At 32.5% G+C, this 22,312-nt stretch overlaps 1 protein-coding gene across 5 annotated transcripts in view; it reads right to left on the reverse strand.

Annotated features, from left to right (window-relative positions):
• Lrp1b (LDL receptor related protein 1B) overlaps positions 1 to 22,312 on the reverse strand; it is a 1,779,935-nt gene that overhangs the window by 790,062 nt on the left and 967,561 nt on the right. For all 5 annotated transcript variants that reach the window (XM_078017329.1, XM_078017328.1, XM_078017330.1 and 2 more), the window contains exons 8-9: positions 4,032 to 4,254; positions 658 to 829 (exon numbers count right to left, since the gene is read on the reverse strand). In XM_078017329.1, coding sequence (XP_077873455.1) covers positions 658 to 829; positions 4,032 to 4,254 — 395 coding nt within the window. The remainder of the gene's footprint in view (positions 1 to 657; positions 830 to 4,031; positions 4,255 to 22,312) is intronic.

A 22,312-nucleotide genomic window follows, 5' to 3' on the forward strand; every position in this document is an offset into this window, starting at 1 on the left:
TTTCATTTGAAGCACAGAAAGAGGATGGAAATTAGAAGTGATTTTTTTTTATGTTCTGTTATTCTATATGTGACTGAGCCTAAGTTGGATTGCTAAAGAGCACAATTAACATGACATTAAAAATAAAGGGTTTGTGTTTTTGAGAAACACTAGAATCATTGCAACCTTAAAATTAAATATATATATATATATATATATATATATATATATATATATATATATTTGATGAACATATGTTAAAGAACTACTGGGATGAGAAATCAGGAGAGCCAATCAATGACTACGATGAACACTGAAAAAAGGTTGCAAGGATGTCACCTGATTTATTTCCCCATAATAATACAAGAAAATGAAAAAGAAAGCATCTGCATTGTCTCCACATACATCACAACTGAAAGTTCCTTCCTGAGTCTAAATCCAGCCATCATTTCAATTCTATGGTTATAGAAGCGATTCACTAGAATCTGAACAATTTGTCATTTAGACTTGTGAAAGGAGCTCTATTCCATTTTATCAAGCAGACATGCACATTTCTGCTGTCAAACACAGAATTTATGACTCACCACTTTAACACCACACAGGCACAAGGACTATGTCCCAATTCACTTGCCGCTTCCCCCTCCATTATGAAGGTTATGAAGAAGTCCTGCAACTTACCTGTTGGTTGAGTTCTTTTTTGATAGATTCGGATTCCTCGAGCACTTTCTGTTTTAATGAATGAATGAATATCGGTGCCATTAAATCTGTTTATCCTTAAGATGTTGAAGTTATCAGAATTGGTTGCATACAAATAGTCTTCAAACACAGTTATTCCATAAAGATGTCTGACCTATAAAGAGAGTGAAAAATAACTATGATTTTTAATTATGCTGCTTTCAACTTGAAAGAAAAATGGATTGTGATTTATATTGTAGAAAATGTCCATGGTATCAGAGTCGAAATATTGTTATTTTTCTTCTCTCAAAGAATTCAACATGCACTAATTTAATTTTTCCCCTCTGGAGAAGAAAACATATGTTAAGGTGGATAAAGTAATTCCACATGTATGGGAGAGAACTTTATTCATGTTTCATTAAGAAAACATGTTTCATTGTGACTTTTCAGAGGCCAATGAGATCCATCCACACTTTCAAGCATTTTTAATAACAAGTTATGACACTGATATGTCTATGTATCTATAACTATATATATCTGTGTGTGTATATATATATATACATATATATACATATATATGTATATATATACTTCCTGCAAAAGCATAGTCATGCCTGTGAAAGGACTAATGAGAAAGCATCACTGAAGTTTTGTTTTGTAAGTTCAAAATCCTTTTTTTTAAATGAATTACGTTTAGACTAATTCTTGCTCCAGCACGGAAAATAATATATTCAGAAACCACATATTTGCAATAATTGTAAATAAACCATCAATATTTTATTAATAAATTGAATTATTTTAAAAACCTATATATAATAGCAAATTAACTGTTTGCTTTGAGAATCATGCTGTTTGTTTCTACCCACACAAATAAATTAGTAATTACTAATTGTTTGGTGGAGGTTTGAGGATTTATGAGAGGCATGAACATCTTAAAATCATGGAAAACGTCCAGTCATGTAGAAGGAAGGACGTTTGCATTTATTTTCTGGTTAAAAATGCACATGGTAGGCACATAGCCTACTAATATTCTTATATTATACTTAATTTAAAATGGTTCTGGTCCCGAGCTTGATGCAGTTGTAAACTGATTTTCTGTAGTGATTCTGATGTAAATTTTTTGTCACTATTTTTAGACAATATACAGAAACTTTTTTTTTAATATAAGCAGATTTGTAGTTAAGAGCATATGAGAAATTACATGTGGTTCATTGTAAGAATACTTATAGGACAACATTACAAAATTTTCAATCTTAATCAGGAAATCTTGCCAATTCTATAGTGTAAGTAAAACATTTGATGTGTTATCTTTCTTTCATACATGGCTCATTATCTCTATTTCTGGTGCTTTCATATGAGGTGAAACTAAAGAAAGACTGTATTACATGTTGTTCTAGGGTCATATTTTATATCTTCATGTTTAGTTTAGACATGAAATATAAGAATTAACATGGAGAATTGTTCCATGCTAAAAGCAAATAATCATTTTACATGCATATTTTACTCCACAGTACCTGTGTGTGTGTGTTTCTGCCTAGGATATCAATTGTCAGTTTTGATAGATTCGGATTCCTCGAGCACTTTCTGTTTTAATGAATGAATGAATATCAGTGCCATTAAATCTGTTTATCCTTAAGATGTTGAAGTTATCAGAATTGGTTGCATACAATTCTGGTTGCATATAATTGGTTGCATACAATTCATTTCAAACACTATTTAGTGTTTCTTTTCTTTCTTTCTTTTTTTTTTGGAAATGAATGTTTCTAATGTCACTTTCCACATAGCTGACCACCAGGTATACCTATGATCTGATCTGACTTGGGTAAGACATTTTTTGTAATAATTGAAGGCCAGCTGAACTGGTGGCTTTGTCATTAATCTCATGCATGTTAGCTCGAAGTATGAGGCTATCATCCTAGGAGTTTCCTTGGGATATACTCACAGTGATCTCTGCAAAACTGACAATTGGTATCCTAGGCAGAAAGCATAGCTACTCAGTAGACCATTGGTCAAGGTGGAAAATATGTCCACATAATAAAAACTCCATATCCACACCTTCCTTCAGAAGGATGTCTCCCATAAATAAGCACATGCTTTCTACTCTGCTAAATATCCCTGTAGTAGTGGGAGGAGAATGAGTTGGTAGATAAACTTCACCAATAGATAGTTCAAATACTTCACAAAATATATCCTTACTGAATTACTTAGTGGCAGACTTAGCATATGTTTAGGGAACCAGAAAAACACAAGTAATAAAATGGGGAAATAAAGGATAATTAAAAACATCAGACATTAAACAAATTAAAGCAATCATGTGGAAAGTCATTTGTAATACTTATTTTTCGTTTAAGGTTTAATTTTTTTTAATGGCAAATACATTTTAAACAGGTCTATCATAGTCATCTTAATGATGAGTTCCTCTAAAGGACATAGTAAAGGTCACTACCTCCAAATATAATTCAAGCTTTTTAAGATGGTTGAAGGTGAGAGAGAAATAACCAGACTTGCTTTTAATATTTTATTAACAATTAACATTTTATTATTTGTAACCATTCAGATTAATGCATTTTTAACCTGTCAAGGAAACAAGGGATCTCATCTTGTTTAGAAAGTAAAGAGATATTTAGCAATAGAACTCTCTTGCATTGCAAAAGAAAATAATGGAATTCACAAGTATCAGCTCCAAAATCTAAGGATCTCATATGAAATTTGTGCACTCATTGGAATGCAACCAAATTTGAAAAAAAGTTTCCTAGTGAATAAGGCCTACTTCTACTTGTAGATTTCCTATAGGTGTTCACTGAGTGTTATTTACAAAATCTTAGGATTCAGCAAGAGAAACTAATAGATGTGAAAAAAATATTGATCTCAGAAACTTTCACAGAAACATCATTTAATTAGGTATTGAATGAGTCAGAAGGCAAAAATTAATCAAACCTATTAAAATAATAAGTGCTTTCTGGTGAGTAGGCATTTGCTTTTGTTAAAATATCTTCAATGCCACATGGGACAGAAGATAGTTCAGTTCCTTAAACTACTTAAATTAGTTTTTAGTAAGTAGGTCATAATATCTGTCCTGTTCCATTACTTTTCTTTCTCACTAGTACAGCATTTTTATCTCTGTTATTTGTTGTTTTGTTTGTTTTTAGTTCAAGGGACAAGGAGTAAGTAGCAACTTCAGTATCATGGAAATATCACAATAGCACTGTGAAAAGAACACTCTCCCATTCAGGAAATACACCACTATTTTATGACCACCCCCCCTTTATACTTTGACTTCATAATAAATTTCAACCTTGGACACTTCATGCCTTTTTATAGTATTATGTCATTCATTTCATAACCTTAACTGTGTTTTGTAGAAGCCTGGTACTTACTTGTCTCCCTTGAACAATGGTATGTCTATTTTTTCCTTGATAGTCCACTACTCCCACATAGTCCAAGTACAGATCTACCCAGTAAACCAATTTGTTGACTAGGTCTAGTGCCAGTGCAGCTGGCTGCTCTGTCTTTGAATCAATTATCCTGGTTCTGTTCATCCCATCCATGTCACATCGCTCCACTTTGGCGACATTCCCGTAGTCCGTAAAGAAAAGTTTTCTGTTGAAAGAAAACTAAATGTTAAAGTGGAGGAGAGAAAAAAGCATATTTGATGGAGCCATCTGTAAAAAACAGAACTTTTCTTTCTAATTTATTTCAGTGGTTACATCTGTTAGCTTCCCATAACCATTTCCATATAATATCACTCATAAACAGAGAAATCTGCTAATGAATATTGCAGGGCATAAGGGAGCAGGTTAACCAACAACTGTAAAATTTCCTCAGAATGAATGACTGTGGTGGGTTTATTTTTGTATTAGGAGAAATGTTTCTTTAAGCCTCACAGAGCTGAGGCACATTCACCACATTCGGTGTGAGCTTCAGAAGTGAGCCAAGTCACCAGGCCAGGGCACGTGAGCAATCAGGCTTTATCTTCAACCTGCTTTTCAAATTGCCTGGTAATGTTTGTCTCCTATAAAAGCTATTATGTGGAGCTCAATGATGCTATGAGTAGTAGAGAATAGCAAACCTGGAATGGAATTAAGCAGATGGAAAAGCAAATGTGCTGTTTGTAGCATTGGAAATTAAACATAAATATCACCCTCCCTCAAACCTATCCTAAATTCTCTCAAATATTCCCAAATCACAAAATCTCATAAAGGAAATTAAGTTCATTTCTCCTCAATTTCTCATAATATATTTTGAAGAAAATGCTGAAAAAGGAATGCTGACCTCTGAGATAATGAATCCCTCCATGCAGAGCTAACAGTTTCTGTGAAAGGCTTAAATGTACCCCCAAATACTTTAGGGTCTAATATTATGTTAGTATTCACTATGTTTAGTAAATACAAATCAATTTCAATTAATCTGACAATATTTAACAAGGTTACTCCTCAGAAGACTAAATTGCATTTGTAAATCAAAGACCATCTTGTTTTGACTTCAATACAATCTCAAGAATAATCCCATATATAATGATGCAGCAAAAGTAAGATTACCTAGAGTACAGAATATTAGATGTTACAAGTTTGAAGAATTAGTTTTTAGTTACTTTACTCAACATTCTTGAAATAACAGTATGGGTCACCTGTCCAGCTAAAAATCATGTTTTATACTTTAATTTTGATTTAGCTCTTTCTGTTTTTGGAGACTTTGACTAATTTTTAAACATTAATGCATACTGCTCTGTGATACTGTAGGCCAGGCTTTGTTATGAGTATGCATTTCCCCCAAATGTTCTTGAGAGACACATTTATCACAATAGATTCAACATGATTTTTCAAGTGACAGTTCTTTCACGTAAAGAGCTTTCTATTGTAGTGAAGAGTAAATAAAAATAAATATGATACCTGCCTGGTTTATTGTCAAAGTAAAAGTTTAAGATTGCTTGGAGTTGTCTCTGTCTCTGTTTCTCTCCCTCTGTGTGTGTGTGTGTCTGTCTGTCTTTCTCTCTCTTTCTTTCCTTCCATTCTACATCTCTACTTTCTTTACCTATAAAGCAATCTGTTCATACCCATGCCCAGGTTTCTGTAAAGAGTATTTCTCTCATATGTTAGATAGTGCCCACTATTTCTGCTACATGAAACTCACTTTCTTGCCTCAGGATACAATGCCTCCCTTTCTGTAATTCTCTTTTCTTGTCAGTCTATTTCACAAAGGTGAAGAGAAGCTGGTATGTATGTAGTTTGACAGGCACAGGAGCTCTGGCACACGATGGATTGTGTGATATACGCAGACTATGTATAGAGGGTGATATATGGCAGGCAATAGCAACTGTCTATGTAGTGTTTAAGAGGAAAAAATGAATCTGGAGATAAAGACTTTTTTGAAGTCATTTTGGAATGACTTTACTGGATATGATCCCAAAAGAAACAAAGGGAAAAGTGCCAAGACAAGAAACCTGGAGGCCTGCTATTAGAGAAATAGGATCAAAGGAGATCAGAGGTTAGAGGAGATCAGAGGTTCGAGAAAATAGACTTTCATAAAGGTCCAAAAGAGAAAAATTTTAGGATGAAGGATTAAACCACCTAGTTAGGTCAATCATTTTACAAAGTAAAAAGGAACATTTGTTAAGAAGATATCAGTGAATTTATTGTTTATTCAAGGACTAGTAACTTTTAGTACTTTTTTTGAGAAGTATAGTTATCAAAGGAAAGTGGACTACTTCATGATGAACGGTAAATTCTTCTTCCTACAAATTTTTCAGTGATCATTTAGGAATGATGCAAGTGATTCTCATATGTGTTCTAGGTCATAATAAAACTTGTAATAGTAACTCTGGGTAAGTTTTAGCCAAATATGAAAAATTACATATATATATATATATATATATATATATATATATATATATGTAATTGACCAAATTTTACTGTTTTAGTGCAAGCATAGGTGAGATGTCACTGAGTTAGAAAAATAAAGTGTTTATATTTTACTCCCAGTACATAGGAGAATACCAGTGCCCAGAGAAGAGTTAAAGTTGTTATTTGGACTAAATTGAACCTTCCTGGGCTTCAGAATCCAGACTATGATGAACTCTGTTCACTTTTAGATGAAATGCAAGAAATAGGAGGGTTCTCAAGGATAATACCATCATAGCCATAAAATTACCACAGGAAACTGTAGAACTATAGGCACATGATGTCCATGTTTCTTTGTTTTCATCTGTGCTCAATCTTGCTTTAAATTTTTATTTTTAAGAAGCATAACTGTATTACAACTGGCAAATACAAGAGAAGATAGAGTGTAATGAATTGAAAAATTATTCCTCACTTACCTATAAAATACTTGGCCAAATCTTAGAAAAAAGCAAATAGTGTTTTATTAATCTCATTACCCTGTTGATTATTATAATTTCCTATGGCACCCAGTACATTTATCTTATCTCATAAGAACAAATACTACACTTGATCTTAGCCAAATGACTGAAAAGCAAATGTAGCAGATTATTTTTATTTTGCAGATTAAAGAGACACAAAATCCATATGATTAGCCATTACTAGAGCCATAACATGAATGTCAGACCACTTTTTACTCATTTATTTTGTAAGAATTTCAAACTTTCAGAAAAGTTGTAAGAATACTAAAGTAAATGTCTGTAGTTTTCATGTTTACCCACCAGTTCATACTTTGTCCCATCACCTATTCTATGTACTCTCTATACTATCTAATAGTAAACTGTAAACATCATGTTGCTTTAAAGCTAAATATTTCAGCATGCCTCCCTAAGGACAAGGGCATTCTCTTGGATAACTATAGTACATCTATTATAATTAACTATTCATATAGTTAATTATACACTATATAGTTAATTATATGTATAATATATACATGTATATGTGTATACACATGTATATATATATACATATATTATACACATACACATGTGCATAGATAATACAGTCCTAATTTAAGTTTTGCCTATTGACCAATAATGTCTTTATAGTAATTTGTTGTTCACAATGTAACCCAGCATCAGACATTACATTTAATAGTCTTTTCTCTCTAGACTCCTTTGTTCTGGAGTGTATATCAGGCTTTCTTTGTGGTACTTGATGTTAACATTTCTAAAGGGTAGATATGAGTTATTTTTAAGAACATCTCAATTTGGTGTTTGCCATATTTTTCTCATAATTAGATCATGTTTTGTTCTTTGAGCTGAAATGCAGTCATTCTTACCTATATCGTTACTGTCCCTAGGGCTAATAAACAACAAGGAATCCCATGAGAGAATATAGATGGTGGCTTAGGAACCCATTGATTCCATCTTTTTCAGTATTTCCTGAATGCTCAACTGTCTCAACTTCCAGGACCCTCAGTCTTCTTTACAGAATATCCACCTATAGTATCCATGTGCTGTGCAGCCCCTGGTTAAAGCTGGGCCCCCTGTGTAGCCCTCTCCCTTGTTGGAGGAGACCAGGCCTATGTACCATTCCCATAGAACTGCAATTACACATTTCTTCTCCCACTCTTCTTCCCTCTGGTATCAAATATTTTTCACTTATTAAAAAAAATGATAAACTGTGATTGCTATTCTCTTTTTTTCTATATTGATTTTTTTTACATTTCTTTTCTCAGTAACACAAAAATTAAAGTAAAACAATGTGCTAACTATTGTCTCTATTTCTAAAATGTGCAATTATTAACTCATATATTATAGTAACACTTCTTTCAACATTTCAACTACTCATAGATTCTGAAGTAAACTAAAATTTATCATTTTGAATTCATTATCTCATCACATATAGGAAATTTTAATATGACATCTTCATCGATTGTCTGAGCAGCTCTGTTTAACTATAGATAGCATATATTTTACATAGTAGAGAGCAGCAGGAAACTTTTGAGTATTGTTGGTAAACTTGCCTGATATAAATCAAAAGTCACAAAGGGAACACTCACAGACAGTGATAGAGCACTATGCGTACAGAGTTATGGTTCCAATCATCCTTGTACTGTAAACCAAAGCAATAATTGTTACACATATTGACATCTTACAGCACATCGTTTTTAGCTCATGAAGATAAGAATTACTTTTTCTAGTGATATTCATTTTAAATTACATTTCTATATCGTATTCAAAAGGACATAGATAATTTAAATACATCAGAGTCCTGTCCATGTCTTTAAACTCTTAGCACAGTTAGCCCTGGTTTTGTGTCACCATCTTACCTCTTGTAATTTACTGATTGAATTTGGAAAATTTCAAAAACAGTTCCAAAATGATATAACTTAAAATTCATTTCAACTTTTTAAAAATTAGAATATATAAAAATATTTTCAAATGAGGTTACATTAGAAGATATTTCAAATATATTGTAAATAAGGAAGATATGAAATGGAGCCTAACTGATAAGGAAGTGAAGCAAAAAAACAGTGGTTTATTTACTACCAGATATTTTATACATATTTTACATTATATATATATATATGTGTGTGTGTGTGTGTGTGTGTGTTTGTGTTTGTGTGTGTGTGTGTGTGTGTGTGTGTATTTAACTGAGGCTGAGGAAACCATCCAGGTTTATTACTCATGTATTAATGCTGATAATTGCATTTCTTTCCATTCCAAGGAAATGATACATAATTTCCATAGAAAACTTCATTTTGTATTCCTAGTTTTATAATAATTTAGTGTTATTCAAATAACATCAATTGCAATATAACTTTATATCTGTCTTCCATTATACAAATTTGAAAAAGAAAGCACTTTTATACATTATATAGTCTAATTAAAGTATATTCAGACTTAAAGTAAAATATTGATATTTAGCATTGCAATTCTAAAATGCAATTGCAAATCTGAAAGGGTAATAAATCTTTCACATAGAAGTTTAAATTCAAATTCTATTAGTTCCTGCTACTTAAGGCATGTGAATGATAAACAATTAAACTATATTCTCTGTCTAGTTAAGAACATTCAAGACAGTTATTTATTGATCGTTACTTCTTTGAGGTTTTTGTTTTTGTTGTTTGTAAAATCTCACTTGTGCTTGGTTTTCAGTTTATACATTAAACACAGAAATTGAACTAGACATATAGATGCCCACTCTAAGCTGCCTACTTTATATTCTGAGAACATTTCTAGTAATGATTTTTCCAAAAATGTTTGTATTAGATATGTTGCAGAGATGTGGCAGACCCTTTCAACATCCTTAAGTTGTCCTCCTGAAAGTGGCAGCCATATATGCAATAGTATTATATTATTCCTCTCCTTCTTCATAGATAATTAGGACAAGAGAATTCAAATCTAGGCTTTGCCATGTCATTAGGAATTTTTCTCTTAGTAATTTGGACCAAAAGGTGTGGCGCTTACCTGGTGGGCAACTGTGCTCAAATAAGAAAGGTGCAGGAGAGGGAAGATGAGGGGAGAAATGTTGTAGTCTATGTACACAAGTGGGGGAGCTAGTTTTGGGAAACTAGCTGAAATGTTAACTCTAAATTAAGGTATCATAAATTTTACATGTAATTTTCATTTAACTCCGGTTTGGTACAAGGTCACTTACAAAGAAATATAATTTAACATAAACTGAAAACATCTGCAATTTTTTCCTCAGTCTGCCATAAAAACACATGAAGAAGAATATTAATAATGAGCAGCATTTTTTAAAAAATGCTGTTCTTTGTTCTTTGTTCTTCTCCTTTAAATTTAACGTATTGCTCAAACTTCAGATTCCCTTGAATACTTTTGGGGAAATCCTTACTACGAAAGTGGATAAATTTTTTTTTTCCCCTCTTGTTAATAAGGAAGCATCTTATCTTCTGTTTAGTCAAAAATAAAGCAAAAATATACAGTTGTCTCATCTCCTTCTGAGAGACCTGGCTTCATCAATTACTCCCTTTCTTTTCTATATCTTCAATTTCTAATTTTCTTATAAAACTCACATTCAATATATGAATTCTCTTTCCTATTTATCATCTCAAAACAAAACAAACAAAAATTCCTCTCAACCTCAAACTACCTTCCATTCACAGCCCTTTCTTTCCACGTTCTATTCACATGTAAACTTTATAGTTCACAAAAGATGACTTCACTTGTTTGCTTTATCACTATTCCTGCTAAATTTTCTTTATTTGGGCAATTATTACCTCCTTATATACAATGACTCATTGCAGAAATTAGGCATCAATTCTTCATGAATTCTCCTTTATTTTTTGTGTCCAATTCATTACTATATCCTGTCATTTAAATCTCCAAGATATGTTTCAGATAAATAAATAAATAAATATATATATATATATATATATATATATATATATATCTCCATGTCTACTTCTCTTTCCTAAACCAAGTCTCCATCATATATTACATGGACACTTATACCATACTACGTTTTTGAGAAGGCTCATGTATTAAAAGCTTGGTCTCTGGAACATAGTATTATTTGGAGTTATAGAGTCAAAATAAAACTTTCTTCATTACAACATGATTATACAAGGTATTTCGTAATAGTAACAGAAAACTAACACATACTTCACCTATATATCTTACATTATTCTTCTCAAAGTAGACATTTTATTCAAATAAAAAGTGGATTATATACTATAAAACCTTTCTATAGCTGCTGAAGGCAATTGGAATAAGTTCTCATATACTTAACATTGCCAATCATGATGAGAATAGTTTGTTCTCTGACTCACCATTTAGTGACATCTGTTTCCATTTCTTAACCTTTGGCTAGCTAATGATTTCCTTCTATATTTCTAATACCTTAGTCAGTTTTCCATTCCTTAAATAATCCGAGCAGTTTCTTCCTTTGCGTACTTCATAGATTCTGTCTCACAGTTTGAAAAAAATTCTGCAATTCTATTTCAAATTTGGCTTTATTTTTCAATTTAAACATCAATTCCTGTGAGAAATCTTTCCTATTTTTCAAATAGTAATTAGGTTTTACTTACATAATCTTATTATATTCTAATTTTAATAGTACCACTCTATATTTTATTGCAAAAATATACAGACATCCACAAACAATAATATGTATACAAGGTGTCTATTAAATAGACTATAACCTCCAAATGAAGAGAGGCTATATGTATCTATCTACCTACACTCACAGATATAGATGGTTAGATACTCATATATTCATCAGGTTTGGGGTGACCTCTAGACAGATTTCTTCATATTGAAATAATAAGATCTAAGGCTGAGATTGAAATTAGATTTAAGAGAGAAAAGTGAATGAGGCCATTCTAACACGGGGAAAAAAAACATTTTCCACATTAACAAGCATAGCTTACTGGGATTCTACTTCAGAAACAAGTCATTAGTTAATAAATTATTGGTTTGCTTATTTTGTTAGCATTACCTTTTTTGCACATATACTTCCTTTTAAATTATTTGCAGAAGTAGTGAAATAGGTCATAATTAGAGTTTAGTCCTATTGTGTCAGGTAAACTTTTACTTTTAATGACATTTCTTCAATATTTACTTCAAATTACCTGCAGATTCCAGTTTATAAAATGCACTTGGATGTATTCCCAAGAGATTTAGACTATCTAATTCTGGAATCTAGCAAAAACCTTTGTTTATTTCAAAATAGGATATTTATGTAATTGACCTAAATTTTAAGCTACAATACTGTCCCCAGTGAGGTGGCTAGACTGGAAATGTTGAACAATTAGATAGGCAAATTGCAACTTGGTAGTATATAGGAAGGAGAGATGGAGATATTTGGGGGTCCACATTAACAGGATTTGATAATTAATTGAATATATATGAGAATGAATAGAAAACACCATTTTAATGTAATATTAATTTTCATTAATTAAATTTATTTTGTTTTACTTTATAGGTGCTGAGGATGGAACCCAGGATCTCACACAAGCAAGGCCAGTGCTCTACCGCTGAAATGTACACCTAGCCCCTAAAATGTATTCTTTAATTTATCTTGCCTTTGGGTTTTTCTTTAAAAAAAAAAATCTTCCTATCTTATATGATCTCAGGGTGCCATTCCATTTCCTAAAAAGAATGAAGTATAGAATTTGGGCATATTACTTTTCATAACCAAAGGCAGTGCTATCTTAGGACTCCTTCAGAGGTCTATCTGCAGGATGCCAGTACTCAAAAACTCATGCTAAATATACTTGGATCATGTGGAACAGTAAAATATTTGATGTAATATATTGGAAGTCAGAAGTCGTTCTTTGAGATATGCAGAGGTGCATAACCTCATTTCCACACTTAAGGGAGTCCTGTTGGTTTATATAGGCATATTTCTGAACTGAAATAACACAGATGGCTGTCTCAGAAGCAACAGAGGAAAGTATTCATGAAGTTGTGGACTGCTGTACAAACCTGGCCCACTGCTATGCTAATTACCAGTTAGCTGAACCATCTATGTCTATTTTAAATTCTTTCTAAATGGAAGAAAACAGTGTGAGAAAAGATGAGACTTTAACTACAACACAGCTGACTTTAATATTATTTATTGTTTATACTTGTGTTTACATCTCATTATGCTGTTGGAATACAATGTGCAATAATATTTCAGTGATAATAAAGTCATGTGATTAAATAGATGAAAATCACACAGGAAAAAGATCAGAATTGTTTGTTGTTGTTCAATGTTCACTGTCCCAGCTATGAAATGCAGATATACTTTTAAAAACATATAAAGGCAAATATTCTATACAGCAACAACTTTTTAATAATGGTTTTGTCCAATTTTCCTGATTAAGTTGTGAGCCCAAAGACAGTGTCAAGCTTAAGTTAAATGTAGATAAGACTAAAGTGGCCAAATAAAGCTTGTAAAGGTGAAAAGAAAAAAACCTTACTTAGCTGGCAGAACATGTATTCTCATAACTGTCAGATACTTCCAGGCTAGGGGTTTCTTGACCAGTATGAGCTTCAGGGATTCCATCAACAATCAATTTTGTAGGGTTAGTTTGACAGGTATGCCAGCAAACATGCATTTCTACAGGTGTATTTTTCTGGCAATGGGATTAATACTCAAAAAGGTAGACAGATGTCCATGCTGTAAAATAGCGATTCTTAAATCTTACCGTGAAAAATGGTCACTCGGTGAGTTTACAAAAATCATTTAAGTCTTATAATGAACATGGTGGGAACTTTGAGGATATCTAACAAGACTGAATATTTGTTTACCCTTTAAACCAGTAATCCTTGTTTTAGAAATTTATCTTGATCTATCCTTACAAATAAGAAATAACACGTGCACTAAATTATTCCTTGTGACGTTACTAATAACGGCAAACTACTGAAAACCAGCTCTTCTTTCTCTCCATATTTATTAATTTCTTCCTGGAAAACTGGGCTGTAATTTCTGGGAATACAACAGGGAATTCTAAAGCATCTGGCCTACATCTCTAGAAAGAAGCGAAAGTAAGACCATTGAAAACAAATGAACTTCAGAATTTATGAATACTTAGAGGTAGCTTGGAAGGGTAGTTCTGCAGATTGTTTATTGATAGCTCCCCTCTCTTCCAACAAGCTTTGTTAATATCATAGAGAATTGAAAACAATAGGCTACTGAATAATGGTAACATTGTCCTAAGTTTTGTAATTCATAACATGTAGGTCAATTTGTTTTTAATTGTAGGAAAACAGATTGTTTGAATCATATTTGTATTAAAAATTCTTCCTAGAGAGTCTCAGGTTGTTTGCTGCTCCATCTTCATGACTGCCCTCCCCATCAATGTTAGAGCCTATGAGATAAGCTGTACATGTGAATGTAGCAAGATGGAGTCTCCAGTTATTCAAAACTAATCTGGTTATTACTGTGAAAATATTTTATATATGAAATTGACATCTATAGTCAACAACTTTTAGGAAAAGAGTATTTTCAATACCTGTGTGACCCTGATCTAATTAGTTGGAAGACCTGGATATTGTGGTTTCTCTAAGGTGAGATAAATTCTATTTGTGTACTAAAGCATCCACATTTGCTCCAGAGTTCCAACCTGTCCTTCCTGACTGCCTGCACTACAGAATTCAATGTAAGTAGCCAGACCCCACTGCATATATACATATTATATATTTCTAAGAACTAGATATATATTTAATATAATCCTAGCTATTTGGGGGGTAGAACTCTGGTACAGGGCCTCAAAACCTATTTAGGTGAACACCTTCCTCCCAGTCAATATACTTCATTTGGTTAAAACTATAATCTGAATGAGGTTTTAGATTTGAGTGAAAACTTTAAGGAGGTAATTTTTCAAAACCATTGGACCTGAATTGGAATGATTTGAGGCTGAAACTTCTGAAGTTCTCATTAGTTATTATCTAAAAAAAGCCAAAATCAAATGAGAAAGACAGAAGTTGGGGGCCTATTTAGAATCATCAAATCTAGTCATGCCAAAGTCAGCACTTCTGGTTTTGTTTTGTTAGTAATTTGTGCCAATAACATTCCCATTTTGCTTAAGCTTATCTGATTGCAGTTTTATAACATTTGCAATTCAAAATTGTAATTGTAATGGAATAAACATGCATGTTTAATGTAAATGGTAAGTGGACACTTACTATCACTACAAGAAAAAGAGAAGTCAAATGTTCTACTGACAATAAGTTTAGTAAGTAATTGTTGCCTATAAAATTAATTTAAAATAGAAGCTGGAATTACTATAAATTTAAGTAAAATTTATTTGGATAATTTTTGATTTTGATCAATACACTCAGAAAACTTCAGAAGTCCAAAAATATACATCTGTAATATTCTCAACAACTATTTCCAATTTATACTTTTTCCTCATAATCAAGACATCACTGGTAAAAGAACAAAGTCTATATTTCATAACAAATAAAAGGAAAAACACAATTAAAAATATATTCAATTTTCATTTGCCAGTTAACCGGTCATAAAAAGAAAAAGAATAAAAGAAAAATTCCATGAGATAAAATATAAAAATCGCACTTCCTTAATAGTATGCATAACAGGATTTGATCACCTTTTCAAGTTCAATTTCACAGTTAAACGTGTTTCCAAATATTTATAAAACAAAAATGAAAATTGTACAGTAGAATCAATATCAGCTAAAGATCTACTAAGCTATGTTAAAATATTGGGGGCTAAATTCCAATTGGTTGGTGACCAGGATATTCCAACTAAAATGTATTACCCATCCTGAACCTAGTCAGCAGTCTCTGATGTTGGCATTCATTGTGAAATATAGAATACTATGATTAGAAAATTCAGTCTGGAATATCTGCCTGATTCATTAATGTTTTTTTCTCAAAGCAAAAGAAAAGGGCCTTCCTTCTAGCATGTATTTAGCTCTTACAGTCCAGTTTCCATTCCATGGAAGTCCTTCCCACCTCTGCTTCCTCTCCTTGTTTACTAGAGCAATGGTGGACCTAGCCCTATAACACCCAATCTATTGGATGGACTAAGTCAATCAGATTCTGTTTTTTAAGATTGTGACACAAAAAGCCAGTAGTGGCTCTTAAAGTTAATGGATTTATATAGTCAGGGCATGGATTAGGTTTTTTTGGGGGGGAGGGGGAGCAGTACTGGGGTTGAATTCAGAGGCACTTAATCACAGAGCCACATCCCCAGTCTTTTTTTATATTTTATTTAGAGACAGGATCTTGCTAAGTTGCTGAAGCAGGCTTTGAACACCTGACACTACTGACTCAGCCTCTCAAATTGCTAGGAGTAAGCCACCATGTCCAGTTTACCTATGCTTTCCATTGCTGTATAAGTGCAAAAGAAAAGGCTCATGAGGAGGAAGAGAGATGGGGTGGGACAGGGAGAGTGCCTGCTGAAACAGATACTCACCTCTGAAATAAGAACAGTTTGTTGGGGGTTTTGGGGTTTTGTTTTGTTTTGTTTTGTTTTTTTGTTTTGTTTTGTTTTTTATGCTTAGAATGGAAGTTGAAGGGCTCCAACCTTTTTTCCTATTAACTTGATACTGAATATTTTTGGAGTAATGAGCCAGAATTTAGAAATGATTAAAAAAATTTTACTTCAAGTGATAATATCAATTTAAAAATCCAGTTCAAAATGTAATGCTCAATTGTACCACATAAAAATAAATTGGGCTAATGTTGACCTGTATAATACCATGATGAACTCTTTTTATCCTCTGAAGATAGTAAAATTACTAAATTATAATAGAGACCTCAAGAGATAAAGTGCTTTCCTAAGATCATATAGGTAAGTAATTACAGGGTTTGATTTAGAACTCCAGGTCTCTTAATTTATGGAAATGTGCTGTGCTCCATTTCCTCTCAATATTTCCCTCTCCTCCTATACAGTGTTATGGACTTAAAAAGCCACACATTCTTATAGTTCTAATATACTGAATTTAACTCTCATTTATAAATATAAGAACAGTATATAGGCGTCTTGCCTTTCGTTTCCAATTAGAGAGTAAGAGCTCTGGGAGAATGAGTCAGTTGTCACTATAGTATCACTACAGTACATAGAACATTTTCTGTGTCTGGTAAACAAATGAGAGCAATAACAACAGTGCACTCTTGAGTTTCCACTAGAGTATTTGGACTGCTGAAGTCACTATAGGTAGAGCGCTAATGTGCTAAATGACTGTGAAAGGTTAATTGATGCATTTGCATTATTCATCATTTTTCCTACATATGTAAATAGAGATGATAGCACTTACATGTAAAGAGCTTGGAGACTGCTAACTGAAAATGAGTGTAACTAACTCATGGCCTTTTTCATATTTGAACACACTGTGGTAACTCTGCAAATAAAGATGCTCTAAAGATCTTTAAACTTGGTTTCCTTCTTCTTGCTCTCCCTCAATTCCTTTCTTCCTTCTTCACTCTTGCTTTTCCTTTCTTCCTCTCTTTTTATCAATAGATATGAATAAATTTTCAAAGACAGTTCTATTCAGTAACAATTTGTGTGTGTGCGTGTGTGTGTGTGTGCTCGTGCACTTGTGTGCGCTCATCTGAGTATAATCAGTAATAAATACTGGTTAGAGTATTGGCTTCAGATAAATTATTTAAGAAGACTCTATGAAACGCTTTGTGAAAGATGATCTTATTTACCATAAGGTATGCTACTGAAATTGTTTGAAATAAAACATTAAGTTGGAAGCAATTTGAGAGTAGAGACAAAAAAAAATCTATTTGATATAATTCACTTATTTTTTAAGAACCTGACCCATATCACTGTATCTGAATTTTCACCCTCAACCAATATTTATTTAGTATTAGAAAATCAAATAGCTTGACAAAAATAACTTACATCAATATAACCTATATGCTAGACAAAGATCAAAGCTTTAGATTCATAATGTGCTCACATTGGAATATAAAACTCTATAGAAAAGCAAACAGAAGTATATAGAACTATACAGAAATGGAGCAAGAAGCCAACAATGAGTAGGAAAGTCATAGAAGATCCGGAATTTGGTAATTTCAGGAAGATTGCTCTCTGTCAGGTATTTGCCGCCTGTGTGGGAAGGTTGACCTATGGTGTTGTGCTTTTGAGTTTTCTCTGAAATTCCAAAATCTGCTCTCTGGTATTCCTAATCATTGAATAGTAAATAAAATCTTCCTGATTTTGTTTCTTAGTGGTTGCTTTCTTTTCTCTCTGGATCCCTAATTGCATAATTTTTATTCCAGCCTTGTTATCTGTCTCTAGTTCCTTAATATTAATGCTTTTATAATTTGATTTTTCCTGTTTTAAAAATACAATAGTATGCTGATTCTGATTACTTTGATATTGCAATTTAGAATACTCTTTGAACAAAGGTGGTAGTGAATGTATAAGTAGTAAAAACTTCAAAGATAAATATTCATTTATAATTTTGTTCAATAAATATTTATTGGACATCCAATTTGTCAGACACTGTGTACGTCACGCATGCATTATTTTAAGACTTGGTATAAGATGACACATATAAAAGACATAGCCTGACCTGGGTTTAAATTTTCACTCTGTGTTTAATGAATAGATTTCTTCCAAAAAAAGTTTATTTATTTCAGATTCCCAGCTTCTTCATCAACAAAATTAGTAAAGGAATGCCCAGAAAGAATATGTTCAACTAAATTAAATGAAATATAGTAGTGTTTAGCATGCAGAAGGTTCCAACATGAACATATTTCCTTTCTTTCTCTGTTCAATACTTCTTATTTCATATAATGCTCTCTTTTGATGGTTCTTATTAGTTGAAATTTTGGGGAAAATGATAGGAAATAGAATATATATTTTTTTTTCATGAGTATCAAGTTATAAATATCAATTGCTGGAAAATAGGACTCTGATTTTTTTTTTTTTTTTGCCAATAGGACTCCGATTTCTGTATTTAGTGAGTCTCACTTCCATGCTAAGTAAGCTAATAAAATTCATGTTAATATAAAATTAACATTATAATTATAGGCCATCGAAGAAAAAAGGAGATGCTGCTAAGGGGCACAATATAACTTATATTGAATTGAGCTCCAGGTAACATTCAACCACAGTCCTGGGTACCACTGATAAGTTGAAGAAGGTCTGTCTGCTGCCATCAAGATTTTCATAAACTCTCACAACTTTTGTAGACACTTATTGTAAATTAGACCTGTTGAGAGCTCTTGGCAAAAATACAAATGTATTTTTCAAATAAAAGAGTGCCAATAGATAAAATATAAGAATTTTCATAAAGACTTTTATGTAATTCCACATTAAAACGACCTTATTTTCCTATCTGAATGAAAAATGTGAGCTAGTAATGGCAATGGGAAAAAGAAAAATGAGCACTTCTCTGTGTGAAATGAAAAAGAAAAAGAACTTTACAACTCCATTCCCGGACAAGTCTTATTTTACATTTGTACATATAATTGGAAAGAAGGAGCACACTGAAAATGTCCAAGTTAGCAAATCATACTAAGCTTTTACTAAAAGAGTGGGGGAATGCCAAGTCAATAAGCATAGACTGTAGAAAAATCTCAAGAGGCTGTAACTTGGCAGAAAAACGACATATGAGGTTCAAATGAACAACTTTACGGTAATGCATTTAGGGAAAAGAATTAAAATTATTTGGATAGGAAGCTGGCTCTATTCTTACTGCTTACTCAATTGGTCCACACAGGTGATCTCACTGTAATACTTTTATATGCTTTGTTGAGACTATAATAAAAATAAAGGATTCTCTCAGGACATCAACCTAATGTGTGGCAGTGGCCAAAATAGGATATAATCAGAGATGTATTCAAAACAAAATGAAAACATTATTGTATACATGTAAGTCCTATCACAGAGAACTTTAAGGGGTATACCAGATTTAGTTCTACTTTCAGATTTCTAGACAGGTATAATAAGCATTAGTAAAGTGTTGAACATAACCAGTGATCAGGTGGTAAAGATATTGTTGGGGTTGGCAGGTGAGCTTTCATTATAAAAATATAATATAAAATAATTCTATATTTCATATTTAATTCCATATTTTAAAAATATGGAATGGAAAAGTTTGACAATGAGTTTGAGGAAATCTATAAAATCCCTTAATTTTATAGGCTCTCTCAGGCACAATTAATTGTGACCATCTTCCTATACGCCTTGCCTTATGAATGCACCAAAATGGCCACACTTGATAGTTTGTGAATTCCACACTAATTCTGCTCAACCACACTCTTGAACACAAGTGACCAGTCAAGGTTACAACCTGGAACCAAGAGTAACAAACATGTTTACGCATAAGCTAAGAATTCAAAGAAGAAAATTATTTATTTTCAGTGCTTAACTACGGAATCTACAATTGTTAGTAGTGGGAAAACGCTGGAAGAACATTCTGATAAAAACTTTTTCACAGCAGCTGGACATAGTGCAGGCCTGTAATCCCAGCACCTCGGGAGGCTGATGAAGGAGAATCCCAAGTTTAAGGTCAGCTCCAGCAACTTAGTGAGACACTGACTCAAATAAAATAAAATAAATAAACAAATAAAAGGACTGGGGATGAAGCTCACAGGTAAAGCATCCCTGGGATCAATCTCCAGTACAATTTTTTTTTTTTCATGGCAAAAACTATTTTCAGCTTCAGTCTTTCTGAGTGCTTTACATAAACACTTGGTTCCAGACTAATTATATCTAATAATGTAATGACATGTTTGACTATCATTTTTGAAAAGGTCTGTGTTCTAGCAATTGAACAAACTTAATTAAAACACAGAATAGGCATAAACATATTAACTAAAATTTAACATGCTTAGTATTCAAATCATGGTAAAGTGAAAGGAGGCAAAGTGAACAGGAAGGGGAAATAATTATCAAAATAATAGAATTTTGCCTATGAAGGATACAGTACTAAATACAATGGATAAACTTACTATTTACCCTAAACTATAGCAAAGTGTTTGACATTATGGGCTTAAGAGAAAAAAAATCAAATTTCCTTAATATTAATTCACTTTGAAAAAATTACTTCACAATTTTATGGCACCATTACCTTATTTTTGAAAGAGAGAAAATAAATATATGTGATTATTGTGAGAATTAGTCAAGCAAATAGATATGAAGTTCTTAGTAGAGTACCTTGCATTCTTCCCTTAAATCCTCATATTAAAGAAATATTATTTGTTATTAGAAGCTGAAAGTTAAAGTACATATGTTCATGAATGCATGATCTTGTGTCACAACATAAAAACTAAAATGTTTTTAAGAAAATGACTGTACCTTTTGATACAGTCAAGTCTGGTTAGATAGTCCCGAATCTTCATACCATTTAGGCATCTCATTAACTTGTTAGGAGTATGGAAAAGCCAAATGCACTTCAGGACAAGGAAAATGTTAAGAGACTTTACATGAAAATATTTTCCATGCACTGATAATGCATATTAAATGCAAAGCATATGCAATAAACCACAGAGAAATGTAAAGCTTCTAACACATTATCATATTTTGGTGCTGTAGATGTTGTTCAATTTATATGTACTATGCTGTGGTCTCAGATGCAGCAGAGTAAAGTGGTTCCTTTTCTCTTTACTTTCAGTACTTACTTTCTGTATAGCATTTGTATATAGATACCCTCTATTTCTATGTTGATCACAAACTTCTTGCAGAGTAAGTCCATGTCCTATGTTTCCTGCTTCACCCCCAGCTTATATCGAAAATATTGGAACTTTAAATTGAAAGAACAACTTTTATCTACATTCACCAATTTTTAAAATGTTGCCCTTTGAGAGAAGATAGATAAAGACAGAACAGAAAGAAAGGTTGGAGGTAGGAAGAGAAAGTATGAGAAGTGCATGTGTTTTATATACATATACATTGTTCTTTTTCTCCTGTTCCACACTTTTGAATAAATTGCAAACACCATGATTTCACTTCTGTGTGTTTCTACAAAATAATAAGACATTATCTAATACAAATATAGGCCAAATTTTGTCCCCCACAAAATACATGTTAAAGCCCTTACCTCTAGCACCTTAGCATCTGACTGTACAGACTGAATTTTGATGCAAGGACCTTGGAAAGTATAACTAAACTAAAATGAGCCCATTAGTGAAGGCCCAAATCTTATCTGATTGATGTTTAATTTTTATAAGAAGAAGAAATTAAGACTCAGAGGCACCAGGGATGCAGGAACTCAGGGGAAAGATTGTGAAGATTGTGTGAAGTTGGCCATCTGCAAGCTACAAAGACAGGCCTCAGGAAACCAATCCTGCCAATATCTTTATCTTAAACTTCTAAACTCTAGAGCTTTAACAAAATAA

The sequence above is a fragment of the Ictidomys tridecemlineatus genome, chromosome 7, assembly GCF_052094955.1.
Source record: "Ictidomys tridecemlineatus isolate mIctTri1 chromosome 7, mIctTri1.hap1, whole genome shotgun sequence".
Lineage (NCBI taxonomy): Eukaryota > Metazoa > Chordata > Mammalia > Rodentia > Sciuridae > Ictidomys > Ictidomys tridecemlineatus.